The sequence below is a fragment of the Myxine glutinosa genome, chromosome 8 (assembly GCF_964187855.1).
Source record: "Myxine glutinosa chromosome 8, kmMyxGlut1.1, whole genome shotgun sequence".
In the NCBI taxonomy this organism is placed as follows: domain Eukaryota; kingdom Metazoa; phylum Chordata; class Myxini; order Myxiniformes; family Myxinidae; genus Myxine; species Myxine glutinosa.
Genome location: NC_136268.1, coordinates 36,746,004 through 36,771,517, shown reverse-complemented (window position 1 = coordinate 36,771,517; position 25,514 = coordinate 36,746,004). Strand labels below are relative to the sequence as shown.

Genomic DNA, 25,514 nt, shown 5'->3' with positions numbered 1-25,514 from the left:
TTTCAGTAAAGTTATAATTCCTGATGCTAACAAAACTATCCCAAGTGACATCAACGATGCTAAAACTTCCTCTTTTTTGTTTCAGGCTGTGAAAATGAGTACGGAGCAAGCACCCTACTGCCCCTTCTGCCAGAAGGAGCTACGAAGTGAAGAGAGAGTCGACATTGGTAGGAAAGGAGCTGATGGCATAAACAGGGCAAGTGTCAAGAGAGGAGATGACATCATTTTAGCAGCTGAAACTGGAGTGCACAGGTCTTGCCGTATGAATTACGTAAACAAAAGGAACATTGAGAAACATAAGAAAGCTAAATTAGATCAAACCACATCCGTCAAGAGAAGTGCACGACGCCTCTTGAGTGGACCATACGATAGTGCAACAGACTACTTATACTGTGGGAACAAAGTTGCAACGAGCAAAATTAGTGTTGATTACGATGCCCATAGCTGTGTTAGAACATATAACTTTGTGGACAAGATACTGTCACACTGTAAAACACGAAGTGATGACTGGGCCACCACTGTCCAGGGACATATTGAATACTTCAGCGGAGAGTTGCATGCTGCAGACTGTTTGTACCGGGCCCATTCATGTGATGCACATTTTCACACTCGCCAGGATGTTCTACTGCAGCACCTAGCACAGGGTAGGGCCTAGTGGCAGTAAGCGACAGAAAGCTGGACGACCAAAGGACACGGACCAAGAACAAGCATTTCACAGGATGTGTGCCTACTTCGAGGCCAACGATGAAGAACAATTAACCGTTACCGACCTTGCCAACAAGATGAAGGAATATTTGCATGACAGTAATTCCACAATCAGTATCTGAAGTCCAAACTGTTTGAACAGTACAGGGAGGATGTATTCGTGGCTGAAGGTGAGGGGCTACATGATGTGACTTTTTGAGAGAAAGCTACAAAAATCAAATGTAATTACTTCAACAGGATGCACGATGACGACGAGGAAGCCCAGAAGAGAGGCATCACAGAAACCGCCACCAAACTCATCAAAAGTGATCTAAAAACCTTGGTTCCACATTTAAAAGACAAGTATCCGAAAGCTACAGACATTAAACTGGAGTCTGCCATAGACTCTGTTCCCCCAAGCTTGCGTTGTCTGCTTCAACATCTTCTCGTTGAAAAGGTCATCCGTCAGAAAGAAGCGAGTATTGGGCACACAATTGTTCAAGCAGTGCGTCCAAGGACTGTGATAGCACCATTACAACTTGGGCTCGCTGTCCCAATGCATCATCTCTTCCGATCAAGGTTTTTGATAGACAGTATTTCTGCCTCCTCATACTCAGAAGTGCAAAAGTTTGAGGAAAACACATCTTCTTCAGTTGCTCCTGATGTTTTAGGTGGCGTCAACATACCAAATGTGATACTGTTGTTTGCAGTGGATAACGTCGACCACAACATTGTGACCCTAGATGGAAAGGGTACATTCCATGGCATGGGAATGATAGCAGCCGTAATGCCAGGCCAACACGTCGATTACACGGTTCACAGACGCAAACTGTCCGACTTGAACATCATTGACCAGACAAAAGTGGACATCATTGAATACCGTTTTGCGGAACACACTCGTCGCATTACAGAATTTCAGCCCCTACCATTCCTAAATGAACTGGACCACAAAATTGACAATGTGGGAGATGTCCTTTGGCTTCACTCAAGCAGTACCAAATGGGCAAGGAATGATGCACGTACTACACAAGGACTGTGACTATCCCGGACAGTCTTCGGTAGATTTTCTACCGATGATTGATATGTACCCTGGCGACAAGACATGTATCTTCTCCACACGAGAGTACATTTGCAAACTTGCTTCTCAAGCATAATACCCCACCAGTTGTCACTTTAGACCAGCCACTCTTTTGGAAAGCTTCCGAGATAATACATGAGGTTCCAGATAATAGCCCAGTTAGAGATGTTGTGCTGTTACTTTGGACCTTCCACACTTTCATGAATCTGTTGGGGGCCATAGGAGTACTGATGAATTGGAGTGGCCTGGAAGATGTCTTGGAGACGATTTATGGTGAAAACGCTGTGGTGCACATGATGAATGGAAAAACTGTGCAGCACGCATTTCGGGGACACCTCTTTGTCAGTGTCTGATGCACCAGATCGCAGCTAAAGACATTGCAGATGAGCCAGGATTTGAGATCTTCATGCAAGAACATGACAGACAATATACTATGTTAGATATGAGTGAAATAGACTTGGAAACATTACTCAAAAGTGATTGTATCAAACTGATTTCCCATACAGTGCATTCAGAAAGTATTCAGACCCCTTCACTTTTTTCACATTTTGTTATGTTGCAGCCTGATGCTGAAATCGTTTAAATTCATTTTTTCCCTCATCAATCTACACTCAATACCCCATAATGACAAAGAGAAAACAGGATTTTAGAAAGTTTTGCAAATTTATTAAAAATAAAAAACTGAAATATCACATTTACATAAGTATTCAGACCCTTTGTGATGACACTTGAAATTTAGCTCAGGTGCCTCCCATTTCTCTTGATCATCTTAGAGATGTTTCTACACCTTGATTGGAGTCCACTTGTGGTAAATTCAAATGATTGGACATGATTTGGAAAGGCACACACCTGTCTATATAAGGTCTCACAGCTGACAATGCATATCAGAGCAAAAACCATGAGGTCGAAGGAACTGCCTGCAGAGCTCAGAGACAGGATTGTGTCGAGGCACAGATCTGGGGAAGCCTGCAAAAAAATTTCTGCTGTATTGAAGGTTCCCAAGAGCACAGTGGCCTCCATAATTCTTAAATGGAAGAAGTTTGGAACAACCAGGACTCTTCCTAGAGCAGGCCGCCCGGCCAAACTGAGCAATCGGGGGAGAAAGGCCTTGGTAATAGAGGTGACCAAGAACCCGATGGTCATTCTGGCTGAGCTCCAGAGATCCTGTGTGGAGATGGGAGAAACTTCCAGAAGGACAACCATCACTGCAACACTCCATCGATCTGGGCTTTATGGCAGAGTGGCCAGACGGAAGCCTCTCCTCAGCGAAAGAAACATGAAAGCCCACAGAATCTTGTTTCTCACAGTCTGAGAGTCCTTTAGGTGCTTTTTTGCAAACACCAAGCGGGCTTTCATGTGTCTTTCACTGAGGAGAGGCTTCCGCCTGGCGTCGTCTCCCTCATGCAATCCTCCTCGTCTCCTTCGCGCAATCCCCCTAGCCTTGTTCACAATCTCTACCAAGCCTCACACCCTCAGTCTGCCAGGCCACCACTGTGCAGGGCCATCCCATGAAGGAAAACCGAGATGAACCCACAGCCGAAAAAAATTAACATTTCCCACAAAAAATTCTTCATTATGAATTGAAGAAAAAAATTAATGCATTTAACCTTAATTAATGAGCAATGATGGCCATTATCAGATGAAAGAGCAAACAATTTAAAGAGGAACATATGTATAATTTTCAAAAGGTAAATTGCAACACAGTATAAATATAACACAAAATCAAACTAAAATCCACTCTTACGTTTTCACACATACAATGCAAAAATTCATGCCAAGGCGGTTGGTTGCGCACACACAAGCTCACCCACCTCACGTTCTCTTTTCCCACAAGAAAACCTTAGACTATAATATATAAAATGTGATTTTAACTATGGCGTTTTTGCACAATAATGCACGGAAGCCAAACCGGGCCTTTTACAAAGCTGTTTTACTTGTTCACAGACGTAAATGCATTAGCTTTTAATCATTTGCTGTGCCATTGCAGCGTTACATAATGCATTATGTTGAACTAATAAGTTCATAGATCTGATGCACTCCGGAACTATCAATCAAATATTTGCTTGCATGAAAACAAAAGCCCCATTTTTCTGCCACACATCATCAACCACAATGAAACAATGCTCTTGGGCGTTATGCAAGCTGGATGACAATGATCTGAGGGGGTCATCAGGACCTGAATTTAATTCCTAAAGCCGAAAATGGGATTTGAGGTATTTCATTTGAAGGTATGCCAACTATCAATGGGAAATAAAGGTCGGTATTTTGTGGTGAAGTAGGATAGACGCAAACGAGTACAATCTTGCAGAAGGCAGCTCAAATTGATGTCAAGAGGATTGGAACTTTGTTTGCAAGTGCTAGGGATTTGAGATCTCCAAGAACGATCTGATGTCTGAAAACCCGGATTTCTAGAAATGAGCAGCTCCACTTGATCTCAAACGGTGAAATGTAAAACACTGAGCTCGAGCATATTTAATCAAAGGAATTGAGGCTCATTTCCCACTCGCACCAACAATATTATGTTCAACTCGGACAGTTCTGCATAACAATTCAGACCTTTCTAACACGATTTTGCTGATAATTTCTCTTTATGGTAAGCGTTTTAGTGAAATTTGGTTCTATACGTGGACATGTTATCCACCTGTAAAACGTCTCCCAAGCAGCACAGTGGGACAAAGAGCTCTTTGTCAATGTGAACAAGGTATAGTAAAAATCTCAGACATGTTAATTCCACTCTCATGAGAGACCATCATTAAAATAGAACAGCGCTCGGGAGAGCGCAAACCTCCGCCAGGCTGAGCAGTTTGTGTTTTGTACCCCACTGATAGGCCGGATCTGGATCCAGACTTCCAAAATCTAATGGGCTTGCTTTGGCCGGATTCGTCCACAGCTGTTTGAAATATCTATCATGTTATATTCTGTTTTTGGTGAAGATCATTTAAAAATGAAACTACAACGGCACTCTTCCACACTGCAACGTCGACTGATATATCACCGCCCAAATTATTAACATACTTATACTTACTTGTATCAAATTTGATTTAAATCCCTTCAGCTGTTCTCAAGTAACATATTTTAACAGACATGACCTCTGACATTTGATGCCAAAATCTAATCAGATATTTTCATCATAATATATACTTATACCCAGTTTGGTTGAAAATGCCATCACTGGGTCACAAGTTAGCTCAGTAACCAAATTTTACCTAACGGGACCTCTGAACTTTGATCATTTGACCCCATAATCTAATCAGTTAATATTTGCATAATTATACATACTTGTATCAAGTTTGACTTGGATCTCTTCAGCCGTTCTTAAGTTATCGCGATGACCTATCACAGATGGGCAGACGCATGGACGGACAGCCGGACAGACAGACAACCCAAAAACATATTGTTGGTGGAGGCATAAACATTCTCTTATCTCGATCTGGATTTGGATCTTCACCAAAATCGAATCACTTCTTCCTTGTCACACACCCAAAATGTCCACCAAGTTTCACCGAATCCGTCCACAACCTTTTGAGATATCATGCTATACTGTATATCGTTTTTGGCCCTATCTCATAACTTAAAAAAATTTGAGTATCTGGATCCGGATCTTCACCAAAATATAATAAGTTCTTCCTTGTCACACCACCAACCTCTCCACCAAAGCTCGGCTGAATCCGTCCACAACCTTTTGAGATATAGGTTCACAGGCACACAAACAAAGAGGCAGATAGACAAACAGACAGACAGAGAGATGGGTGAAAACATAACCTCCGCCCACCTTAGGTGGCAGAGGTAACTAACCCCTCACTCCCCTCTATCACCCCAATGTCAAAGGTTTTTCAAACATGTCTATGTACAAGGCTATACTTTCAAAATCTCTATCATCATTAAATTGAGGAACAACTCCATGTTGTCAAGAAGCTATTCAGTTATTTTGCTCCTGTTGCAGCAAAATGTAAATGGTGCTTTTAATGTCAGCTTCAAGATGCTGAAGCAGAAGGTAATCTTCGTCATTAAAAACTGTCTGTGGAACCCACTCCTTGGGTCTCTTGACGCATGCCCCGCCCTCCAAATCTTTCAAGAGTGCTACCTGCTACCTTTCAAGGTAGTAACTGTAGTAGTTTTCTGTAGTAGTAGCTTTCAAGGTACCTGCTACCTACCTGCTACCAAGAGTGCTACCTTTCAAGAGTCACATCCTGCACTGGCTCATTTCCACTTCTACTCTCTTCAACTTTCACAAAAACTACACAAACCCCCACCAGATATTTTCATTTTTGGCACTCATCCATTCACGCACTCATCCTTTGTCACCATCTTACCCTTTGATCCGGTGACATGTGTGAACATGCTGCCCTCTGTCATTTAGCTCCTCCATAAGCCTAGATTTATTTCAACAAAAATCTGACTTTATATCATTCAATAATAATAGGTTAGCAATCAAATTTCATTGCACTCCGACTTCAAGAAAAATATTGCTTTTCAAATAATGAAACAATCAAGCTACATACAAGATGAGGAATAAATAAAATAATATAATCACCCACTTTCACCCTTTAAAACATGAAATGTTAATATAGAAGCTTGTTATTTAGAAGAGGGAGGGAGTAAACCTGAGTTTTCAGCATCTGATGTCAAAACAAAGCGTAAAATCAGCATTAACCAGCAAAACAATTATCCGATTCAAGTTAAAAATCATGCCACTTGCATGCAAAGATATGACTTCAGTTAAATCAAGAAGTTGAAACGATGCTTTTTTTGGCCAATTCCAACGTTAGATGACATTGTAACGTTAACATTGTTTAAAATTACCTTTCAGAAACGAAAATAAACAACCAAGCAAAAAATACAACTGAAGTGATGCCCAGGTAGCAGGAATAGGAAGGAAATGGAAATGCCAAACAAACAATGAGCCATAAACCAAATTTTAATCAGGAAAATACTACTCTTTTTTTATACAAAATATAGGTTCATAGAAAAGCAAAGATTTTATTTTTAATCAATGGAAATAAATATGAAGAGCAAACAACTTGGAAAACAAACACCAAATTCAACTGATATCAATCTCAAATGTGCAGCAGCACCTGAGACTATCGCTGCTCCAAATTGAACACAAGGTGTTTAACTTCACGTTGGTGATACGCATGGACTGAAGTCATATCATAAACCTAATGGAACCTGCCTGCTTTTTGTACCTTTTCTAATGCAGGGCATGAGGTTTTCTTTAGATGATGGAATTAAGACAAGGAAAGAAATATGTTAAACATGGTATAATGAATTTATTTGCAACACAATAATGGCAAGGCAGGGGAGAAGATGGATACAAAAGTGCAAAATAATGTCTGCAAAAAAAAAAGAAAATCATTACAACAATTCCAATATAGCATCAGCAGAGACGAGAGCAAGCGTGTTTCTGAAGTTGTTACAGAAGCAAATTGTCCTCACCGTCGAGAGAGTCGTCCGCATCTGTAACCAGTTCATCATCGGAGCAAATGTTCAGCACATTGACCAACATCTCCGTCACTGCAGAAAATAGCATACACTCGATAATCGATTTAACACAGGAGGCAGAACTCATGAGGCAGGTAGCTTGGGCATGTGCCACTCTCTGCATCAAGTCTATCGAACCTAGATAAAAAAAGTATAATTTAAAAACAAACAAACATGTGTGTTTCTCCATTCGCGAAGAAATGTCCTGCAAATTCGTGGGTTTTTTTCTTTTTGTGGCTGTGTGCCGCGAAATCGCGTTTTTTCCCCCTTATTTGCGGCCATGTTCAGCAAATTCGCGGTTTTTCAAGGGCGCAAAAAAAAATTCACCAGTCGCCAGCTTGACACATTTATAACACGAATCTTTTACCTGCCATGCAAAAAGCAAGTGGACGAAAGCAAAAAAAAACGTCCTATACAAGCCTTGAGCATAACCCGCATATACAGTAAAGTACAGTACAGTACCGTACATTCACTGCCGTGTGCTGTGCGTTTTCATGGCTTTTGCAGCTTTAAGTGAGATTAGTGCGATATCCCACCAGATGTGTAAACAAGTCAACTCCGTGAATTATAGAATGCAAACGCTTCATTAAATCGATTACAGTTTGCAATTTACGGTAAAGCATCATCAGAGACGTTACACAATGAAAACGCTTCGGGGGATGTTCTATCAGCAACTAAAACATGTCATCCTCCGCGAATTATAGAATAAAAATGCTTCATTTAAACTATCATTGAAAGTATCAGATACGCTCAATACGGCATCATCTGATAACATCCCCCACAAACAATGGGCTCCCACAGATACCCAAAATGCTCGCAATCGTACATATAAACACAGAGTGTGTCCTCCATCTGCATCCTTGTTCTCGCCCCGTTGCTTCGACCTGTGGTTTTGACCTGCTCTGCTCATCGTTCATCATGGCTCCAAAGCGCAAGACCAGTGCCAGAGATGCGTCGACTACCAAGTGGCAGAAGAAAGTGATGTGCCTGAGCCAGAAAGTGTATCTGCTCGACCGGCTTTCGAGAGGAGAGAGTGCGCCCTCTGTTGGCAGGCATTACGTCATCAGCTAATCCACCATTCGCTACATACGGAAGAGGGAGAAGGTCATTCGTGAGAAAGCTTCAGCGAGCACTGTATCGAGTACGAAGGTGGTCACCCATGCCCGGTATGTACACATGGAAAGGATGGAGAAGACTTTCATAATATGGATCAAGGACAACACGCAGACGAGGGACTTCATGATGAAAACTATGATCCTGAACCGTTCCCTAAACCCGCTCAGAGGACGAGTTGAACGCCATTCCAAAGGTTTCCGAGGAGGAGGAGGAGATGGAGGCGGGCAGTTATGAGGAAGAGGTGCGGAGGTCCAACCTCACAGTCCAGGTCCTGGGCGAGTTGCTGCAGGACATGCGGGCGATTGTCGACAAGTTTGAAGATGCTGACCCAGTTGTGGAGAGGTACCTCAAGTTCAAGACGGGCTTGGATGATTTGCTTCTCCCGTACAAAGAACTGCATCGAAATGTTGGGCAATGTGGCAGGCAGCTACCCATTACCCATTTCTTCAGCCCCGCTCGCTCCACCTCAAGATCACCAGCATTTTCACCAGCGTCCTCACCAGTGTCCTCACCTTCTCCTACCTCTCCCTTAGTGCACGATTTTGCTGCACCATCATTTGGGTCGCCCTACAAGTTCGAGGAATTCTTGGGATTTTAATTAATCACCATCAACATTTGAAAGTTGTGTGTATTTGTAAAATAAAATTTTTAAATGGTACATGATGGTGTTGTGTTTTTTTTTTTACTTTCACGGTACGGTATGGTTAAGCACTTTTAATAAAATGTAAGCGCATTCCTTCAATAAATTGGAAATGTTCTATGGTGTTGTCGTTTTTTTGTTATTTGTAAGCATTTTTGTGAAACTGTAATCATGTGCATTTGCAGTCGAAAACATTTTAAACTTTTAAAATGTTCCTCTATGAATCAGGAACTGCAGGGAACCTACAATGTATCTCCCTTCTCCCCCATTGAAACAATGCTGTGGCTAACATCCATGGGACTTCCATCGACCTTTGCGGAGTTCCATCGACCTTCACGGATTTCCATCGACCTTCGCGGATTTCCATCGACCTTCGCGGATTTCCATCGACCTTCGCGGATTTCCATCGACCTTCGCGGATATCCATCGACCTTCACGGATTTCCATCGACCTTCACGGATTTCCATCGACCTTCACGGATTTCCATCGACCTTCACGGATTTCCATCGACCTTCACGGATTTCCATCGAACTTCACGGGTTTCCATCGACCTTCACGGATTTCCATCGACCTTCACGGATTTCCATCGACCTTCGCGGGTTTCCATCAACCTTCGTGGATTATCGCCACCATTCGCGGGAATTGCGTCAACATTCGCGCATTTTGCCTGGCCGTTCGCGGTTTGGTCCTCTCTATTCGCGGATTTTCGCGACTTGGGAACCTATCTCCCCTTTTTCCATTGAAACAATGCCCCCCTATTTGCGGGTTTCGCTATTCACGGATTTTCCAGGAACGTATGCTCTGCAAATAGCTGGGTCCGACTGTACAACTGTGGTAAATAACCAATTGACATTAAAATGAATATCAAGAGAAAGGGTTGTTTTAATAATTAAAGTTTACTGTACCGTCATGTTAAAAACCAGCGTGGTTTCCAGAACCAATTTCCACAGTAATTACGCTCATGTGAAGATGTCACCACAGGTGAATGGGACATGAAAACTTTTCACTTGTGTCATTATCATTGCATGATCCAAGGGAATATTCTCCGTACGGCGTTGCCTGATCCACTCCATCAAGGCCTTATTAACATCAGCGGTCTTCGACTGATGTACCGTTTTCCTTTTTGTCCATTGGCCTGGGCACATCACCCTCACCATATATTTGTGCTTTCTGCTCCTTTTGTTTCTTTAGATTGTAGACCATCGATGTACCAACACCATACTCCTCACTGGCGTTTCAACGAAACACCCAAGTCAATATAACAAATATCATGAAACATTTACATTTTGTAGTCCATTGTATAATTTAAAATAACATAAATGCAAATTTCGCATGTGGAAAAAGTAAGTACACCCTTTCATATAGTAGTATAGTAGTATCACATAGTAGTAGTAGAGTAGTATCACATAGTATAGTAGTATCACATATATAGTAGTAGTATAGTAGTATCATATAGTAGTATCACTACTTCAAACACCTAAAATTAGAATCAGGTGCACCAGCTCAGGTGTGAATGATTAGAACATCGTTAGAGAGGATCTTGGAGGAACCTGTCTTATTTAAACCTCAGACATTATTTTGGTTTGGTTTGGTTTGCTCTTTGTTGTTGAAGTGTGCGGCGTCACCATGCCTAGATCAAAAGAGCTCTCCGAGACCTTCAGAAAGAAGGTTATAGATGCCTACGAGTCTGGGAAGCGATTTAAAAAGATCTCCAAACAATTTCAAATCAATCATTTGACTGTCCGGAAGATCATCTACAAGTGGAGAAGATTCCAAACAACTGCCAACTTGTTCAGGCCAGGCCGCCCCAGCAAGTTCAGCCCGAGAGCAGACCGCAATATGCTGAAAGAAGTCTCTAAGAACCCCAGAATGTCATCACGGGACCTACAGGTAGCTCTTGCCACTGTTGTCAAAGTGCACGAGTCGACCATTAGAAAGAGGCTGCACAAATGTGATCTACATGGGAGGTGTGCCAGGAGGAAACCTTTGCGGTCCAGAAAGAACATCAGGGCAAGACTAAAGTTTGCCAATGAACACCGAGGCAAAGACCAGCACTTCTGGAACAATGTGCTCTGGACAGATGAGTCAAAGGTAGAGCTATTTGGCCACAGTACCAGAAGACATGTTTGGCGAAAACCAAAGACAGCATTTGACCACAAGAACCTGATACCAACTGTAAAGCATGGTGGTGGAAATATTATGGTTTGGGGCAGCTTTGCTGCATCAGGGCCTGGGCAGCTCACCATCATAGAATCCACAATGAATTATTCATTGTACCAGAGGGTGCTTGAGGATAATTTGAGGCCATCTGTCAGAAAGTTGAAGCTCAACTGAAGGTGGACCTTGCAACATGACAATGACCCGAAACATACCAGTAAATCCACCAAGGAATGGCTGAAAAGAAAAAAATGGAGGGTTCTTGCCAAGTCAAAGCCCAGATCTAAATCCCATCGAGATGTTGTGGGGGGATTTGAAACGAGCTGTGCATGCAAGAAAACGCTCAAACATCGTACAGCTGAAAGAATTCTGCATGGAGGAGTGGGCAAAAATTTCTCCCAGCCGATGTCAGAGACTGGTGGACAGTCATAAGAAACGCCTACTTGAGGTTGTTTCTGCCAAAGGGGGCAATACCATCTATTAGAGCCAAGGGTGTACTTACTTTTTCCACATGCGAAATTTGCATTTATGTTTATTTAAATTATACAATGGACTACAAAATGTAAATGTTTCATGATATTGAAATGATATTGAATTTGAATACCACCTTTATCTATCAATATTGTTGAAATGAAGATCAAATAGCTGTATGTTGAAATATGTTGAAAAAGTTAAAACTTTACATGGGGTGTACTTACTTTTTCACGTGACTGTACATTGCAGTTGGAATGTTTGGAACCAATTCAACATATAGGCCATGGGTTAGTTGTAGTGCTGCCCTAAATGTACTCTATGACCATCACTCATGCAACTCTTGTTACAAGCGCCACTCGTTTTTTTGGAAAATCTGATACATAAATACTGTAAAAAATGTATTCCAATTTTTGGTGTCAGGAGTATAAATTACAGATCGTGATGATGGCATTTTCGCTCAAGATCTTAGAATGTTGGTTGAAGGGCCACCTCGTTCGTTTGCTTTCTTTGGTTATCTACATCAAAACTTCCCAATCAATATATGCCTAGGAATACATTACAGATACTTGTTCTGATCTGCAACTTAGGTAGAGCCCACAATCTGTCACAAATTACATATAACCTGATCATGTTTCCAAAGCCACAGAACAAAAGTTAATTTACTTTTGTTTTCCAATTGTTTTTAGATTTTCGTTTTATGTAATTCACCACTCTCTCATACTTCTAAAAGTTCTATGGAAATGAATCGAGAAACGAACACTGTTGGCAATACTTTGTCGGTTCTTCAAAGCATTATTATCATCTTCATCGAATTAATCACCATCTGGAGCAAACAGTTCTTCCAAATATATATTTCTCAGACAGTAAGAAACACAGACACAGTCTCAGACAGTAAGAGCCTGGTGTTGGGCTAGCGGCTAGGGTGCCAGCTTAGGATCCAAGGATGCTGGGTTTGAATCCCGGTCGATCGCTGAATTAACGCCAGTGGGGGCGACTCAGCCTGTCATCCTTCCGAGGTCGGCAAATTGAGTACCAGTTCACTGGTAATTCCCTGTATGTCGTAAAAAGGCGACAAACAGGGTTGGCAGCAGGAAGGGCATCCGGCCGTAAAACATTGCTTCAAAAAGGGGACCAAAAAACAACAACAACCACGGTCCCCGAAAAAGGCCAACCCCCGCTCTGCGGGGAAAAATGGCCTCTAAAGGTGGTTTTTTAGACAGTAAGAAACAACAATTGTTGAATATTACATGATGTTTCATTGGCATAACACTTCAAAAATAAGAAAAAGGAGGAAGGATTTTTGAAAAACAAGAAAGAAGAAAAGGGAAGCTACAAATGGAGGAAAGATTTTTGAAATCATTAATTTAATTCTGCCTGCGATATAAAATATTTTCAAAAGTGATGTCTGCACTAAACCCAAGGAAATGTACTGCTAAAATTCGCACAACTCCTCTGATCAAGTTACTTATGTTGCATTTGGATTAAGGTTGCTCTGTTTAGCATTTGCATCTTGAACCGATTAATTATGATACTCATAACCCAGGGGATGTAAGTAAGTTCAATGACGTTGATGTGTCTTCCTATATATGCATTTGTGGAGGTGCCGGGGGTGGGGAGAGGAAGGGTAGGAGGAGAGATTTAATTAAGAAATGAACGAGTATGAGAGAATAAGTGGAGTAAGGAAAGAAGGTTTGGTGAAGAGAAGACCATGGGGAGGTGGGATAGGATGGGGGGAAAAGAGGCTCAGGTCACAAAGGTTAACAATGTATGGGTTTCGATTTTTTTTTAAACACTTCTAAATTATGCTTATTACCTCCACCACCAAAGGTGGATGGAGGTTATGTTTTCACCCCTGTCTGTCTGTTTCTCTGTTTGTTTGTGAACAAGGTATCTCAAAAAGTTGTGGACGGATTCGGACAAAATTTCGCAGAGATGTAGTGTATGTGACAAGGACGAATCGATTCAATTTTGGTGAAGATCCGGATTCGGATCCGGCTACTAGAATTTGTCAAGTGATTCTTCACTATTGGGAGATAGGGCTAAAAACGATACATAGCAGGATATCTCAAAAAGTTGTGGACGGATGATTTTGATGAAATGCAATTCTGTATTGTGATTTTCTGGTCTAACCTGGGATACAAAACGTAAACTGTTCACCTGGCAGAGGTATACTCTCTCCTGAGTGCCGTTCTAATTTTAAAAGCATTTGTCAAGAGTTCAAATACAATCTCATAGCACAGCTCATAAGTGAGCAACTGTAATGATACCAATGTACATGGGGTTATTTCAATACAAAAGGAACATTCTAAAAATTCAGCAAATGAGAAAATCTCACAAACGTCCAAGATATGCCAATGCTTTTACTCAATATACAAGTAAATATAACTTGCGAAAAGGACATCTATACAACAACAACATGCATTTTAAGGCCATTTTCCCTGCTAGAGCGGGGGTTAGCCTTGTGGGTCCCCATGACAAACTTCTCCATTTTGCCCTATTTTCTGCATCTCCCCTTGTTAACCCCCTTGCCCGCATTTCTTCTTCCACCATCTTTAGCCAAGTCTTTCTCAGTCTTCCCCATCCTCTACTTCCTTCTACATTCATTTCCATCACTCTTCTCAACCAGTCACATTCATCCTTCCTCAACACAACCAAACCATCTCAACCTGTTTCTCTTCACAGCATCAATCACAGGCTCTATTCCCATCATCTTTCGCAATTCATCATTTGTCTTCCTCCCTCTCAATGAAACTCCACACATCCACCGAACCATTCGCATTTCCACCCTTTCCAGCCTTCGTTGCTGCTCTACGTTCATTACCCATGTCTCGCTCCCATAAATCATAACACTTCTCACACATGCAGCATACACCTTTCCCTTCAGCTTCAACGACACTCCCCTCCTCATCAGCACGCCACTCAGTTCCTGAAACTTCTTCCATGCACATCTCCCTCTAGCAACCATTGCCGAGTCTGATCCACCTTCTCCATTCAGCATGTCTCCTAGGTAGCAAAATGTTTTCACACCTTCCAGCTTCACGCCATCTCAAAGATCCAACTCAACGTTTCCTCCATCTGCAGCACCCTCTGTGCACAACTTACATTTGAATGTAGCTGCCACACTGGTTAATGACCCTCTCAGACCACTACATTTTTGATGAACCCACTCAGCGCACATTGTACATTGAATGGAATTCACTCCGACACCCTTCCTATACACAGCACAGGGCCACTTCCCAGTTCTTTCCACCTCACCACATGCGTTACCACTTGCCATCACCTTCGTCTTTCCGATATTCACCTTCAGACCTTTTGTCTCCATACATTCCTTCCACTTGTATAGGACGCATATAGAAATGGTCAAGGTGGCCTTAGAGGACGAAATTGAGGAGACGCACCGGGAAATAAAAGAGGTGAAGCAAAAATTAGAGGAAGTGGAAGAGGGGGTGAGTGAAATTAAGAAGAGACGGAGGGAAACTAAGAAGGAGATAAAGGAGGAAGTCATGGAATATGTGCAAGGTCTGTGCTCAAATCGTGATGGTGTGCTTACTGACCAAATAAAGAGTTTGCAGGTGGCGAAGGAGGTGTGGAGACGAGGTGCCAAGGTGAGTGGCGATATACTCGGAAATGTATATGGTGTGAGAGGAGATTCAGTCGGCTTGGGGGTTGGTTTGGACCCGGGTGTTCGTGAGAGGCCGCTGGTGAAGTGTACGACAGGTACAAAGTGTGAAGGAGGAGGTGCGCGAGGATGTCCGACTATGGGGTGTGTGAGGAAAACGTGCGTGCCGAGGAGCGAGTGTGCTGTCGAGAGTGAGTTGGTCGTAGCACGTGTGCGGGGGGGCACATGGAAGCGCGTAATGGGGAGTGTTACAGGGGATGTAACGGAAGAATGCACACCTGTGGTGAGTGTTACGGAGGGTGTAACGGGAGAGTGTGCGCAAGAGGATGCGCGAGAAAGGTGTGTAACAGAGGAGTGCATGATAACAGAGTGCGCTGTCAAGAGTAAGGGTGAATGCGCGACCGAGTGTGGTGGTGAGAGTAGTGAGAGTGACACGGAGCACGAGTTGGTTGTGGGAGGTGAGAGAGAGAATGTACACCTGAAATGGAAGGATGCACACCTGAGATGGTCAAGCGCGTGTGGGAATGCACACTGGAGTTAGTAGTAAAGCACGTGATTGGGTGTGCAAGTGAGTGCACACCCGTGGTTGTCACCGGGGATGTGACCGAGGAGTGGGCGCGAAGAGGTGTGTTGGTGAGGTGTGCGAACGACGAGTGTGTGCTAAGGTGTGCGGTGGTCAGGTGTGTGACGAAGTCTATGAGTGTACAGGGGGGGTGTGTAAGAGAAGGTGCAATGACGGAGAGCATGGAGACAGCTGGATGTGTGAGCAAGGAACGGAACGCGGGGTGTGAGCATGCAAGTGGAGCATCGACGTTAACCGGGTTAGCGGTTAGATCGACTTATAGCCGAAGCGAGCCCTCGGTTCGTGCCGGGCTTTGTGTGCAGCGGGAACCAGCGGGGATCGTAACCGCAGCGGTTTCGAAAGAACCGCCGTGCAGGATCCACGTCGGGCCGCGCTCTGAACGGTCGCATCCGTGCTCCGCTCAGCGGAGCGGGCGGCCCGGTAGGAAGGGTCGGCACGGCGACCCCTTGTGGTTGAGGCGTTCCGGCAGGGCGAGATCGGGTCATCAGGCGGGAGACCGAAAGGCTCCGCGCCGAGGTAGACCTTGGGATCTCGGCCTGAGCGAACCCCCTTCCCTGCACCGAATGCCGGACGGATCCAACCGCCGGCAACGAACCACCCGCATTCATGGCTCGACTTGGCGAAGCCAGGTTCTGAGCATGAATTGGCGCACCGAGAGGCTCAAGTGAGTAGACGTGTGAGGGTGGTAGTAGTAGCAAATTGGACAAGCAAAATGGATGATTGGCAAGAAATTTGATGATTGGTAGAATGATTGGCAGTGATTGGAAAATTTTTGATTGGTTGCAATTGGATGAGCCAAATTGATAGTGGGAGATACCCAATGTGGTGGGATGGCAACTTTGCCATCCCTCACAGGAGGGGGCAAAGGAGCAATAGTTTTATGGGGTTTGGCAGTGAAAACTAGCCCGGGAGGGTTAGGATAAAATGATAGGGATCTAGAGAAGATGACCCTAGGTAACGGTAAGGTTAAGTAGCGACATTGGACAGGTAGTGGGGACATAGAGAGGGTAGTTGGATGATAACGACGTGGTATGTGCTTAGTTTAAAGGGAAGACGGGGAGCACCAAGTTAGCGGGAAACCAGGTAGAGCAGATGATGCTGTGTGTGTGTGTGTGTGTGTGTGTGTTGAAAGGGTACTCAGCAGCGTATTGTGAGAAGTGTGAGATGAGTGACATTGTGTTGAGTTAAAGAGCTTGCATGGGGTGCAAGTGACGAACAGGTGTGTGGAACGCTTGGTGGGTACGTCCGAGGTGCCGCTGGTGCGTGTGTCCGTGGTGCCGCAGGTGCGTGTGTCCGTGGTGCAGCCGGTGGGTGTGTCCGTGGTGCCGCCGGTGCGTGTGTCCGTGGTGCCGCCGGTGGGTGTGTCCGTGGTGCAGACCGTGGGTGCGTCCGTGGTGCAGCCGATGGGTGCGTCCGTGGTGCAGCCGATGGGTGCCTCTCGGGCTTGGTGAAATGAGGAATTGCTAGGCAATGCTCGGGAAAGATGTGTGTGTGAGCGTGGGAAAATCTGGGTGCCTGAGGCAATGGTTTTGAGAATCGAAAGTGTATGGAGCAGTGTATGAGTGAGTAATCGTGATTGTGTGTTGTGTTGAGCAAATGGTCCTGGAGGAAGGAGGGTGCAGGAAGCACCAGGTGGAGGAGTGATTGCACAGGTGTGCAAATACAGGTGTATGGAGAATCGTGGGGAATACATGGAGTATGGAATATATGGAGTATAGAATAGATGGTATGGAGTGAGTATGGTGGAAACTGTGGAGTGGAGTGCATGGTGCGAAGGTGTGAATGGGGGAAAAGTGGACCCCTATCACGAATACCCGGGGATGGTAGTTTAAGAGCTAGGTAGAGGGAGTAGGTAAATTGTGGCTGGATATTGGCATCTGTGGTGCGTGTTGAAGAATGGTGTTTGGATGGGTGCATTCGTGACGTGGAAATGGATGGGCGTGTGGCCTGTTAGTATGTGTAGTTGGTTGAGCACTCCGCCACTGGTAGGATGTCGGCCAGGTGAGGCCGCAGGTGGGCTCTGAGAGCCGTTAGAGTTGTGGATGGGGCCCGAGGATCCAAGGACGGACCCGGGTAGCCCAGTGCCAGAGAGGGCACCGAGTGGGGAGAGCGCCAGAGGGCCTTCCCCAGTAGATAGGTTAGGATAAGCAGCAGGTAAGCTCGGAGGCAACTGCAGTGGTGGAGGTGTGCAGGTGGGTAGACCTGCTGGGAGAGCCACACGACCCAGTCCTGAAATTGTGCAAGGGCACAGGGAGTTGAATCGGGGGAGTGAGACCCCAAATTGATGAAGCACCACAGTTTGGTCAATGGGAATTTGGTTCTTAAAACCGCATATAGTAAGTTGGCCAATGGATTGGCAGGGAAAGACCCCGGGTAGTGTAAAGTGAGTTAATGTCATTTAGAAGATAGTTAGGATTAAGAATCTCCTCGCACCATCTACATCCACTCACCTGAAGCGATGACGTAACTCCACACCATGCCATGTTTTGTTATTTTTTGTTGTGCAAATGTTTGGATTGTGAGATGCATCATGACGTGGGTATGACATTGTGCTGATGTTCCATCTCTCCCTCCTTATGAGGATTGATGATGAATTGGGTGATGGCAAATTTGGTTAGAGGGATTGTGGGGACGAATTTGGTATAGGGGAAATATACGGGAGACGAGACAGTAGTGACAAATTTTTTAATGTGTAGATTTTTGTACATAAGGGGTAAGGGCAAGGGTAGAGTAGGTAACAGGGGGGGTGACGTACGGTAGGGACGAGCTTTCTCACTTCGCTCTCCGTACGCACCTCGTCTTGCATTGCCTTGTTTGATGTGTACCCTTGTGACCTTACCCCTCACTCACCTGTCTTCTATCCCCCTGTCTCCCACCCGAGGACTGTGCTCTCTGGGCACCGAGGGAAGCGTGCGGGAGTCCGCCATTGTGTGCCCGAACTCTCGCAACCACAGCTGCCTGCATCGATGCACCACTTATGGACCACATGTCTGTGGCTGAGCACCCCTCATGGACCCCACGGGTTGGGGCATGGCCCCTCTGCTGGAACCGGCCATGATGGCCCGAGATCTTGCTGGCGGACCTTGGTAGCATGGCACCTATGCCATACAGGTGAAGCACTCATAGTCGGCCCTGTGGGCCATAAATAAATAAAAATATGGACGCATTGGGTGCCTTTTTATTATGTCCAAATAGGCCGCCAGTAAGAAGAGCAAGTTGACAACATCTAGAAGAGCATTAGCCAGCAGAGGGAGCCGAAGAGCAAGACCACCAGCAGGGTTTGTTTGGTTATTTTTATTATGAACTGTGGTGACTGTGCACTGGTTGGTGCTTTTGGTGCTTTATGGTGCGTCGATGCAGGGCAGGTTGTCTCCACCCCAAAAGAACAATCACAGGTCCTGGGTTAGTTTTGTAAATACCAGCGTCAATTGTAAATAATGCTCCCCCACCGTAAATGTGTAGTTTGAAGACAATTCCGCAATTTGGTTAGCTGTGGGCGTAAATCTGTTAGGCAGGGTGCAATGCAGCAGCGGGACATATTTATTTGTGTTTTAAAACTGTCACACTCAGGGTCAGGTTAAATGTAGAGGGAACTACACCTACGTGCCACACTAAAGGTAAAAGTTAATAGGCCCGGGACGTGCCTAAGAGGAGGAGGGTGCAGTGTTGTGGATTTGAGAATTGTGTTGCTGTGTTTTTTTAATTGAAGTGTAATGAAGCTTGTTGTAAATATCACCCTCCAGTTTGTGTATAAAGGTCAAAGGTCGTCCCCTTAATTATTCCATATACAATCACGTAGCAAATCATAGATTTCCTTTTTTTAGTAGTTATCTCCTTATTCTGTGTATTAGTTTCAGGCTTTATCTTCCATTAATTGACACTGCATTGCACCAAATGAAATAAGGTAGAATCCCCTTTCAATTGCCACCAAAACGAAATTGCCGGCAGCGTTCGCTGCCCTTTGGCTGGGGCTCGCTCAAATCGCCCCAAAACCTCCATTACACACATGGTTAAGCTGGAGAAGAAGGAGGAGGAGCCGTCGGATCATGGGCGTGGCACCACCTCGTCATCAAAGGTGGAGCCAGCGAGCCCCGACCAGCCAACCAGGGCTGATGAGATACCATCACAGGCATGGCGCGCATTGATCTTGAAGCGCGTTATATAAGCGCCCGCGCAAGCCTTTTGGTCGGCAGATGCGTGACCCAGCTGAGTTCTGCACAAGAGAGATTTCTGCAGAGAGCCACTTCAACCAGCCCCGTTTCAACCAGCCGCGTGAAGCCCTGACGGGGCAGCGAGTGACCCTGCCGGTGTGCGGTGTAAAGCCGAATACAAGGAACTGCCGGCTCTTCGCTTCCCGCCCGGAGCGGACCCGCTTGCTGTGCCTTGTGGTCCCACCTTCGCATCCTTCCCGCCATTCCTGCCTGAGAATTCCCCATTCGTGTGAGTCTGTCTTTGTTTGTTCTGTCCCTGGGTTAAGTAAGACTGTTTAATATAAGCTAGCGTTGCACTGTGTCCTTCTGGTCCGTCCCTCTTTCTGCAATTATTTTATTATCCTTCCTTCTCCTTGGTTTCTTTGGTCTTGTAAATAGTAGTAATAAATTATATTTGTTCTTCCTACTTTTGCCTTCTTCTTCTTCACATCCGTTCGTCTTTGAGGTTTCCACATTGAATACCTGTGGCACGATTTGGCCAACGTTCAAGAATCGGGTCTAGTCCTTGTTAATAGTTCGTGCCGCGGTTGCTAAAACCGCTCGGCAATTAACATCTGTCCGCGGTACGAACGGGGCTGTGCACCTGCCTTCCCGGAGGTAGCTATGCAGCGTCAGGGACCCCGTCGGTCAGTCAAAGACGAGGGGATTAATCCCCCCTCGGTAAGGGGAACAGAGGCCGACGTTGGGTTCCGTAACTATATATATATATATATATATATATATATATATATATATAAAAAATTATATATATATATATATATATATATATATATATATATATATATATATATATATAATTATATATATATATACATATATATATATATATATATATATATATATATATATATATATATATATATATATATACATATACACACACACACACACACACACACACACACACACACACACACACACACACACACACACACACACACACACACACACACACACACACACACACACACACACATATATGATAAAAGATTGGGACAGTTGGGATTATGCATTTTTAAAGAACAAAAGGCACTTCCAACCAGAAAGTAAACTCCGCAAATATGAGTAAATAGGCAAGAACAGACCCGGTCTCAGGCGACATTTCATCCGCTTTACAGCAGGCTTCCTCTTGGCCTGTTGGCCTGAGGGAGACTGCTATGAAGCGGGTGAAATGTCACCTGAGACCAGGTCTGTTCTTGCTTATTTACTCAAATTTGCGGAGTGGATCTAGTTTTACTTTCTGGTTGGAAGCACCTTTTGTCCTAAAAAAAATATATATATATACATATATATATATATACACATGATTCATTTTATTATCATCTCACTTGTAAAGCTTTTTGAATGTGTCCTTCTGAATGTGAATGTGTCCAAATATTGAAGTGCTCAAGCAATGTTGACATTAAAGCTTTATACATAGCAAGTATTGAATAACTATCGCTCACCTTTTTCACCAACAAAAGGCAGAGACCATGTGAACACATCCATGAAATTTGGCAGCCAATAAGGGTGAGGAGAGCAGTTAAACTGCCGGATGTTCATCACATTATTCTCGTACTTTAATACTGCAGCTGCAAGGAAACAAAAGTGTCAGGCCAAAATAAATAAATAATTAAAAGGTCATTTAAAGAAAAGTTTATGGCTCTGCAGTTTACATAATAAAGCCAAAACAAACCATCACACTTCAACATTAACACTCGTCACCTTTTTTACTCTTCTCTAAGTTTACACTTAGCATTTAGCCTCAACAAACAATATGAAAGCCCTCTTTCACAAACAATCTGTTCAAAACAAACGTCAACAATGCATGCAAAGAACATAATACACCGTCAAACCATTCATCGTAACATTTGCTCCATCGTAAACATTTTTCGTAACCTCGTAAACATTTTATCCTTTGTCAAACCATTTAACCCCCTCCCCCCCCCCCCACCTCCCCAACCAATGCCTCCTCCCCCCAAGCCCTCTCCGTCTCACAGATCTTCCGTTGTCCCTGTTCTCTGCTGTTGTACTTGTGTGCTTCCCTCTCTCTCCCCATGTTGTCTCCCACTCCCTTTATTGTATGTTTTGTATGTCCGTTTGTTTTTTTTGTGATTGATGCTAGCTCTTACATGAGCCTCAATCTTGTATACAAAAAAAATAAAATAATAATAAAAAAAAATAAAAAAAAGAATTTGTAACAATCAGCCATCTATCTCGATTCTAGATTGGAGAAGGAACAGGCCCACTTTGCAGATAAGTGACCTGTTTTCTATCACATCTTGCTTGGTCTTTCATGGCCTGCCATAAACCTCAAACGTCTTCATGGAATGTGTTCTTCCAAAATTAAGTCCCTCTGCTCATCAGCAGTGTATTATTTTTCTCATCCCTGGGGAATCACCTTCCTGTGCCAGTCCAATTGTGTTCTTCCCTTTCAAGGATGCAGCTCATTACACTGTCATTCTGTCTCCAATACCTTTCCAAGATCTCTTTTACTCTCTACCAACTCTCCTTTCAGACATTGTTTAAACACGTCTGATATCCATGTTTTCCATTGCCCTCCTGTGTTGCTTGTATCCCTTTCATACTGGATTGTGTTTTGCTCTTCCATGGGCCTAAATTCTGTATGTGTAATAAAATCTGTATGGGAGTGTAATAAAATCAGGTCACAAAACAGCAATCATCATCAATGACAGAGGAAATATCTATCATCACTGAAAAAGTAATCAATATCAGTCCTACTGAGCTATGACATGCTTGGTTGTTGTAATGCTTGCAGCCATGCAGTGTCAGGTCAGATCAGGTCAGGTCAGGTCAGTAAAGAACCAAAAAAATCTTTCAATTCAACATTTGAGGTGTTGTTTCCTTTTTGACTGTGTACCGAGGAACGAAATGAGGCTTCCTCATTACGAATTTGTGACTGATTTATTTAGTACGAACTTTCTTTCATCTTAAAATATCACTGAAGTTTCAAAAATAACTGTGGACATTGTTTCCACGTCAGGTGTTGCATGTTAGTTCAGAATTTGAAAATTTCTCGCATAATTGCACAACTAAGTTTCGGCAAAATAGGACATACAAATCAGCTCCACAATGCACTGTGGGAAGCAAATGTGGCATCGTCGAATGAGATGGATACAGCGTTGATAAATCTACAATGGAGTGTAGAGTTAGCAGATCACCTAGAGCAACTAACCATCATTGTTGTGTTTCATTAGGCAATATATTCCAAAGCTCAGATCATTTGCTGGAGTATTTCCACATTTATGGAGCAGTTAGTGATAAGGTTCGGTGCTTTTCACACAGTTACGTTATACTTGGGCTGCATGGGAAACATTTCAGGGATGCTGGACTGCAAGACATCTTTGTAGAGACAGGCTCTGTTAATGCTGCCACAAACGCATATCATTACAACCGATCAGCAAGAGCCCACACGTTGATGTATGAAGTTCTTTCAAGGCTACAGCTCGAAGGTTTCCTGAATGATGTTCCTGCTGATGAGCTACCAGAGTACCACCATTTTATGTCGACATTGCAATGAAGTTGGAATACCCCACAGTATCAAGACATTGTGTCTAAAGAAGAGTTAAATCACTTTACGACTTCCTTTGGCCTGCCTTACATCTCTGATAAATGTAAGAGTAATAAGACTCCCAAAAGGCAAGTCTTATCTTGCCATGGTTCAAGTCTTTCTAATCTTCCTGAGAAGAACTTGTGAAGGGAATTGGCAATTGCATCTGTTGAGTATGTGTTCCATGTTGCCTTGGATTTTTGGCTATAATCACATCAACTACGCAAGGTGTCAACCTATGTATTGGCTGGAAATGAAAGTTCTAGAAAAGCTTCATCCTCATGTACATGACCGATGAAGTCAATAAGAATTCATAGTGCATCGAGGCCTCACATGACCAAACAATTGAAGACAATTAACAGGGAATCCAAGACTAAATAAAGGTGACATGGTCGGCTTCAGCACAAATGAGAGAGCCATAAATAGATGGATCTGGTCTCACCATTTACGTGCTTCAATCACACAATCATGTGAAAACACAGCAGGGATGAGTCAGGAAGACAGCAAGCTCTCGGTCTGCCTGCCAGCCAGAATGTCACAAGACCAGAAAGCGAGATCTCGCGAGATCTTGGAGACGGTGGCAGGGGTTTTCGACGGTCCACACGGTCTCCACGTTTTTCAAAGTTAAGTCTGTTCACAATTGTATTTTGTCGAAACTGTATTTATCGTTCGGTGTGTGAACTTATAGTGTCCCCCTTGGAAGTTTCTCGGTGTTTACCTTTCATATATTAATCGTTTGTTTGCCGCGTCACGAGCAAGGCCTTGCAGCCGAAGGCTTCCCCCGTCGAAGGTTGTTCCTTCCTTCGCTGTTTTGCTAGCCTTTTTGATTTCCCCTTCTCCACCAAGCTTCACCAAACATCTACTATTTGTCTAACGTTGTAACCCCCACACCCCCCCAAGAACAAACAAAAAAACAAACAAAAAAAACCTTTTATTTCCCTTTCTCCTCGTGTGCTTTTGCCTCTGCCCACGTGCGCTGTCTCGCCCCGCCCCCATTTTCCCCTTGCCTTCCACCTTTTGCCCTGTTCAAGTGACTCGTGGTCGTCGCTCTAGGCTTCCTCGCCCCATTGGTATTTTTGTCAATATAAGATTGTTCTTCACAGTTCTGTTTAAATATGTTTCAACTATCCCCTTCAGTGTTTTATTCAGTGGTTTATTACAACACGCTGTTTTTCTTCTTATTTAAAAGGCTCCTTTCAATTTCCTCTTCAACTCATTCCATTTCAAAAAAATATTCAATCTCTTTTGATTCCAAATCACTCCATGCTCTAAATTCTCATTCATTCCACCCCTCCTCCATCGTTCTTAAACGAATCGCTAACTTGAAAATCACAACAAACCCAATTTGTTATATATGTTCATCTTTCATTAATCATCCACTTTCTAAACTCCCCCCTTGCCCCTCCCCTTCAAATCTCCCCCCCAACCATCCATCCCAAATTCTCCCTCCTCCCACCTCCTTCTCAAAGCTGCCTCTTCTCCACTTCGTCTCCCTTCTATGTCATACCTACACCTCCCCCAACCTTCTACTTTCCTCTGCCCCCCCTCAAACAAACTCTCACTGTGCCTCATTCCATCACCATCAAACCTTTCATCCTCCTCATCCTTCCCTTTCTTGTAACTCTTCTGTAATCTCTGACACACTATCAACTGCTCTTCCTTCATCCCCCTCTCACCCTTCATCTGACCCTACCCCTCCCCTCCCCTGTCCTGCACCCGATGCTCCCCCTCTCTCCTCACTAACGGTATGGACCTCAAACATCCGGGGCCTTCGCTCAAACCTGATTGATCTCTCCATTCAGGTTGCTTCTGAAAATCCAGACTTGATCTGCTTAACAGAAACTTTCCTCCTTCAAGATGTCTCTGATTCCTTAATATCTCTTCCTGGTTACTCCCTCCTCCGGTACGATAGACCTGAGCC

The 25,514-nt window shown here is 43.9% G+C and overlaps 1 protein-coding gene across 2 annotated transcripts in view; it reads right to left on the bottom strand.

Moving 5' to 3' along the window:
• LOC137432422 (protein phosphatase 3 catalytic subunit alpha) overlaps window positions 1-25,514 on the bottom strand; it is a 235,892-nt gene that overhangs the window by 25,297 nt on the left and 185,081 nt on the right. For both annotated transcript variants that reach the window (XM_078783189.1, XM_078783190.1), the window contains exons 9-10: window positions 21,489-21,614; window positions 7,199-7,276 (exon numbers count right to left, since the gene is read on the bottom strand). In XM_078783189.1, coding sequence (XP_078639315.1) covers window positions 7,199-7,276; window positions 21,489-21,614 — 204 coding nt within the window. The remainder of the gene's footprint in view (window positions 1-7,198; window positions 7,277-21,488; window positions 21,615-25,514) is intronic.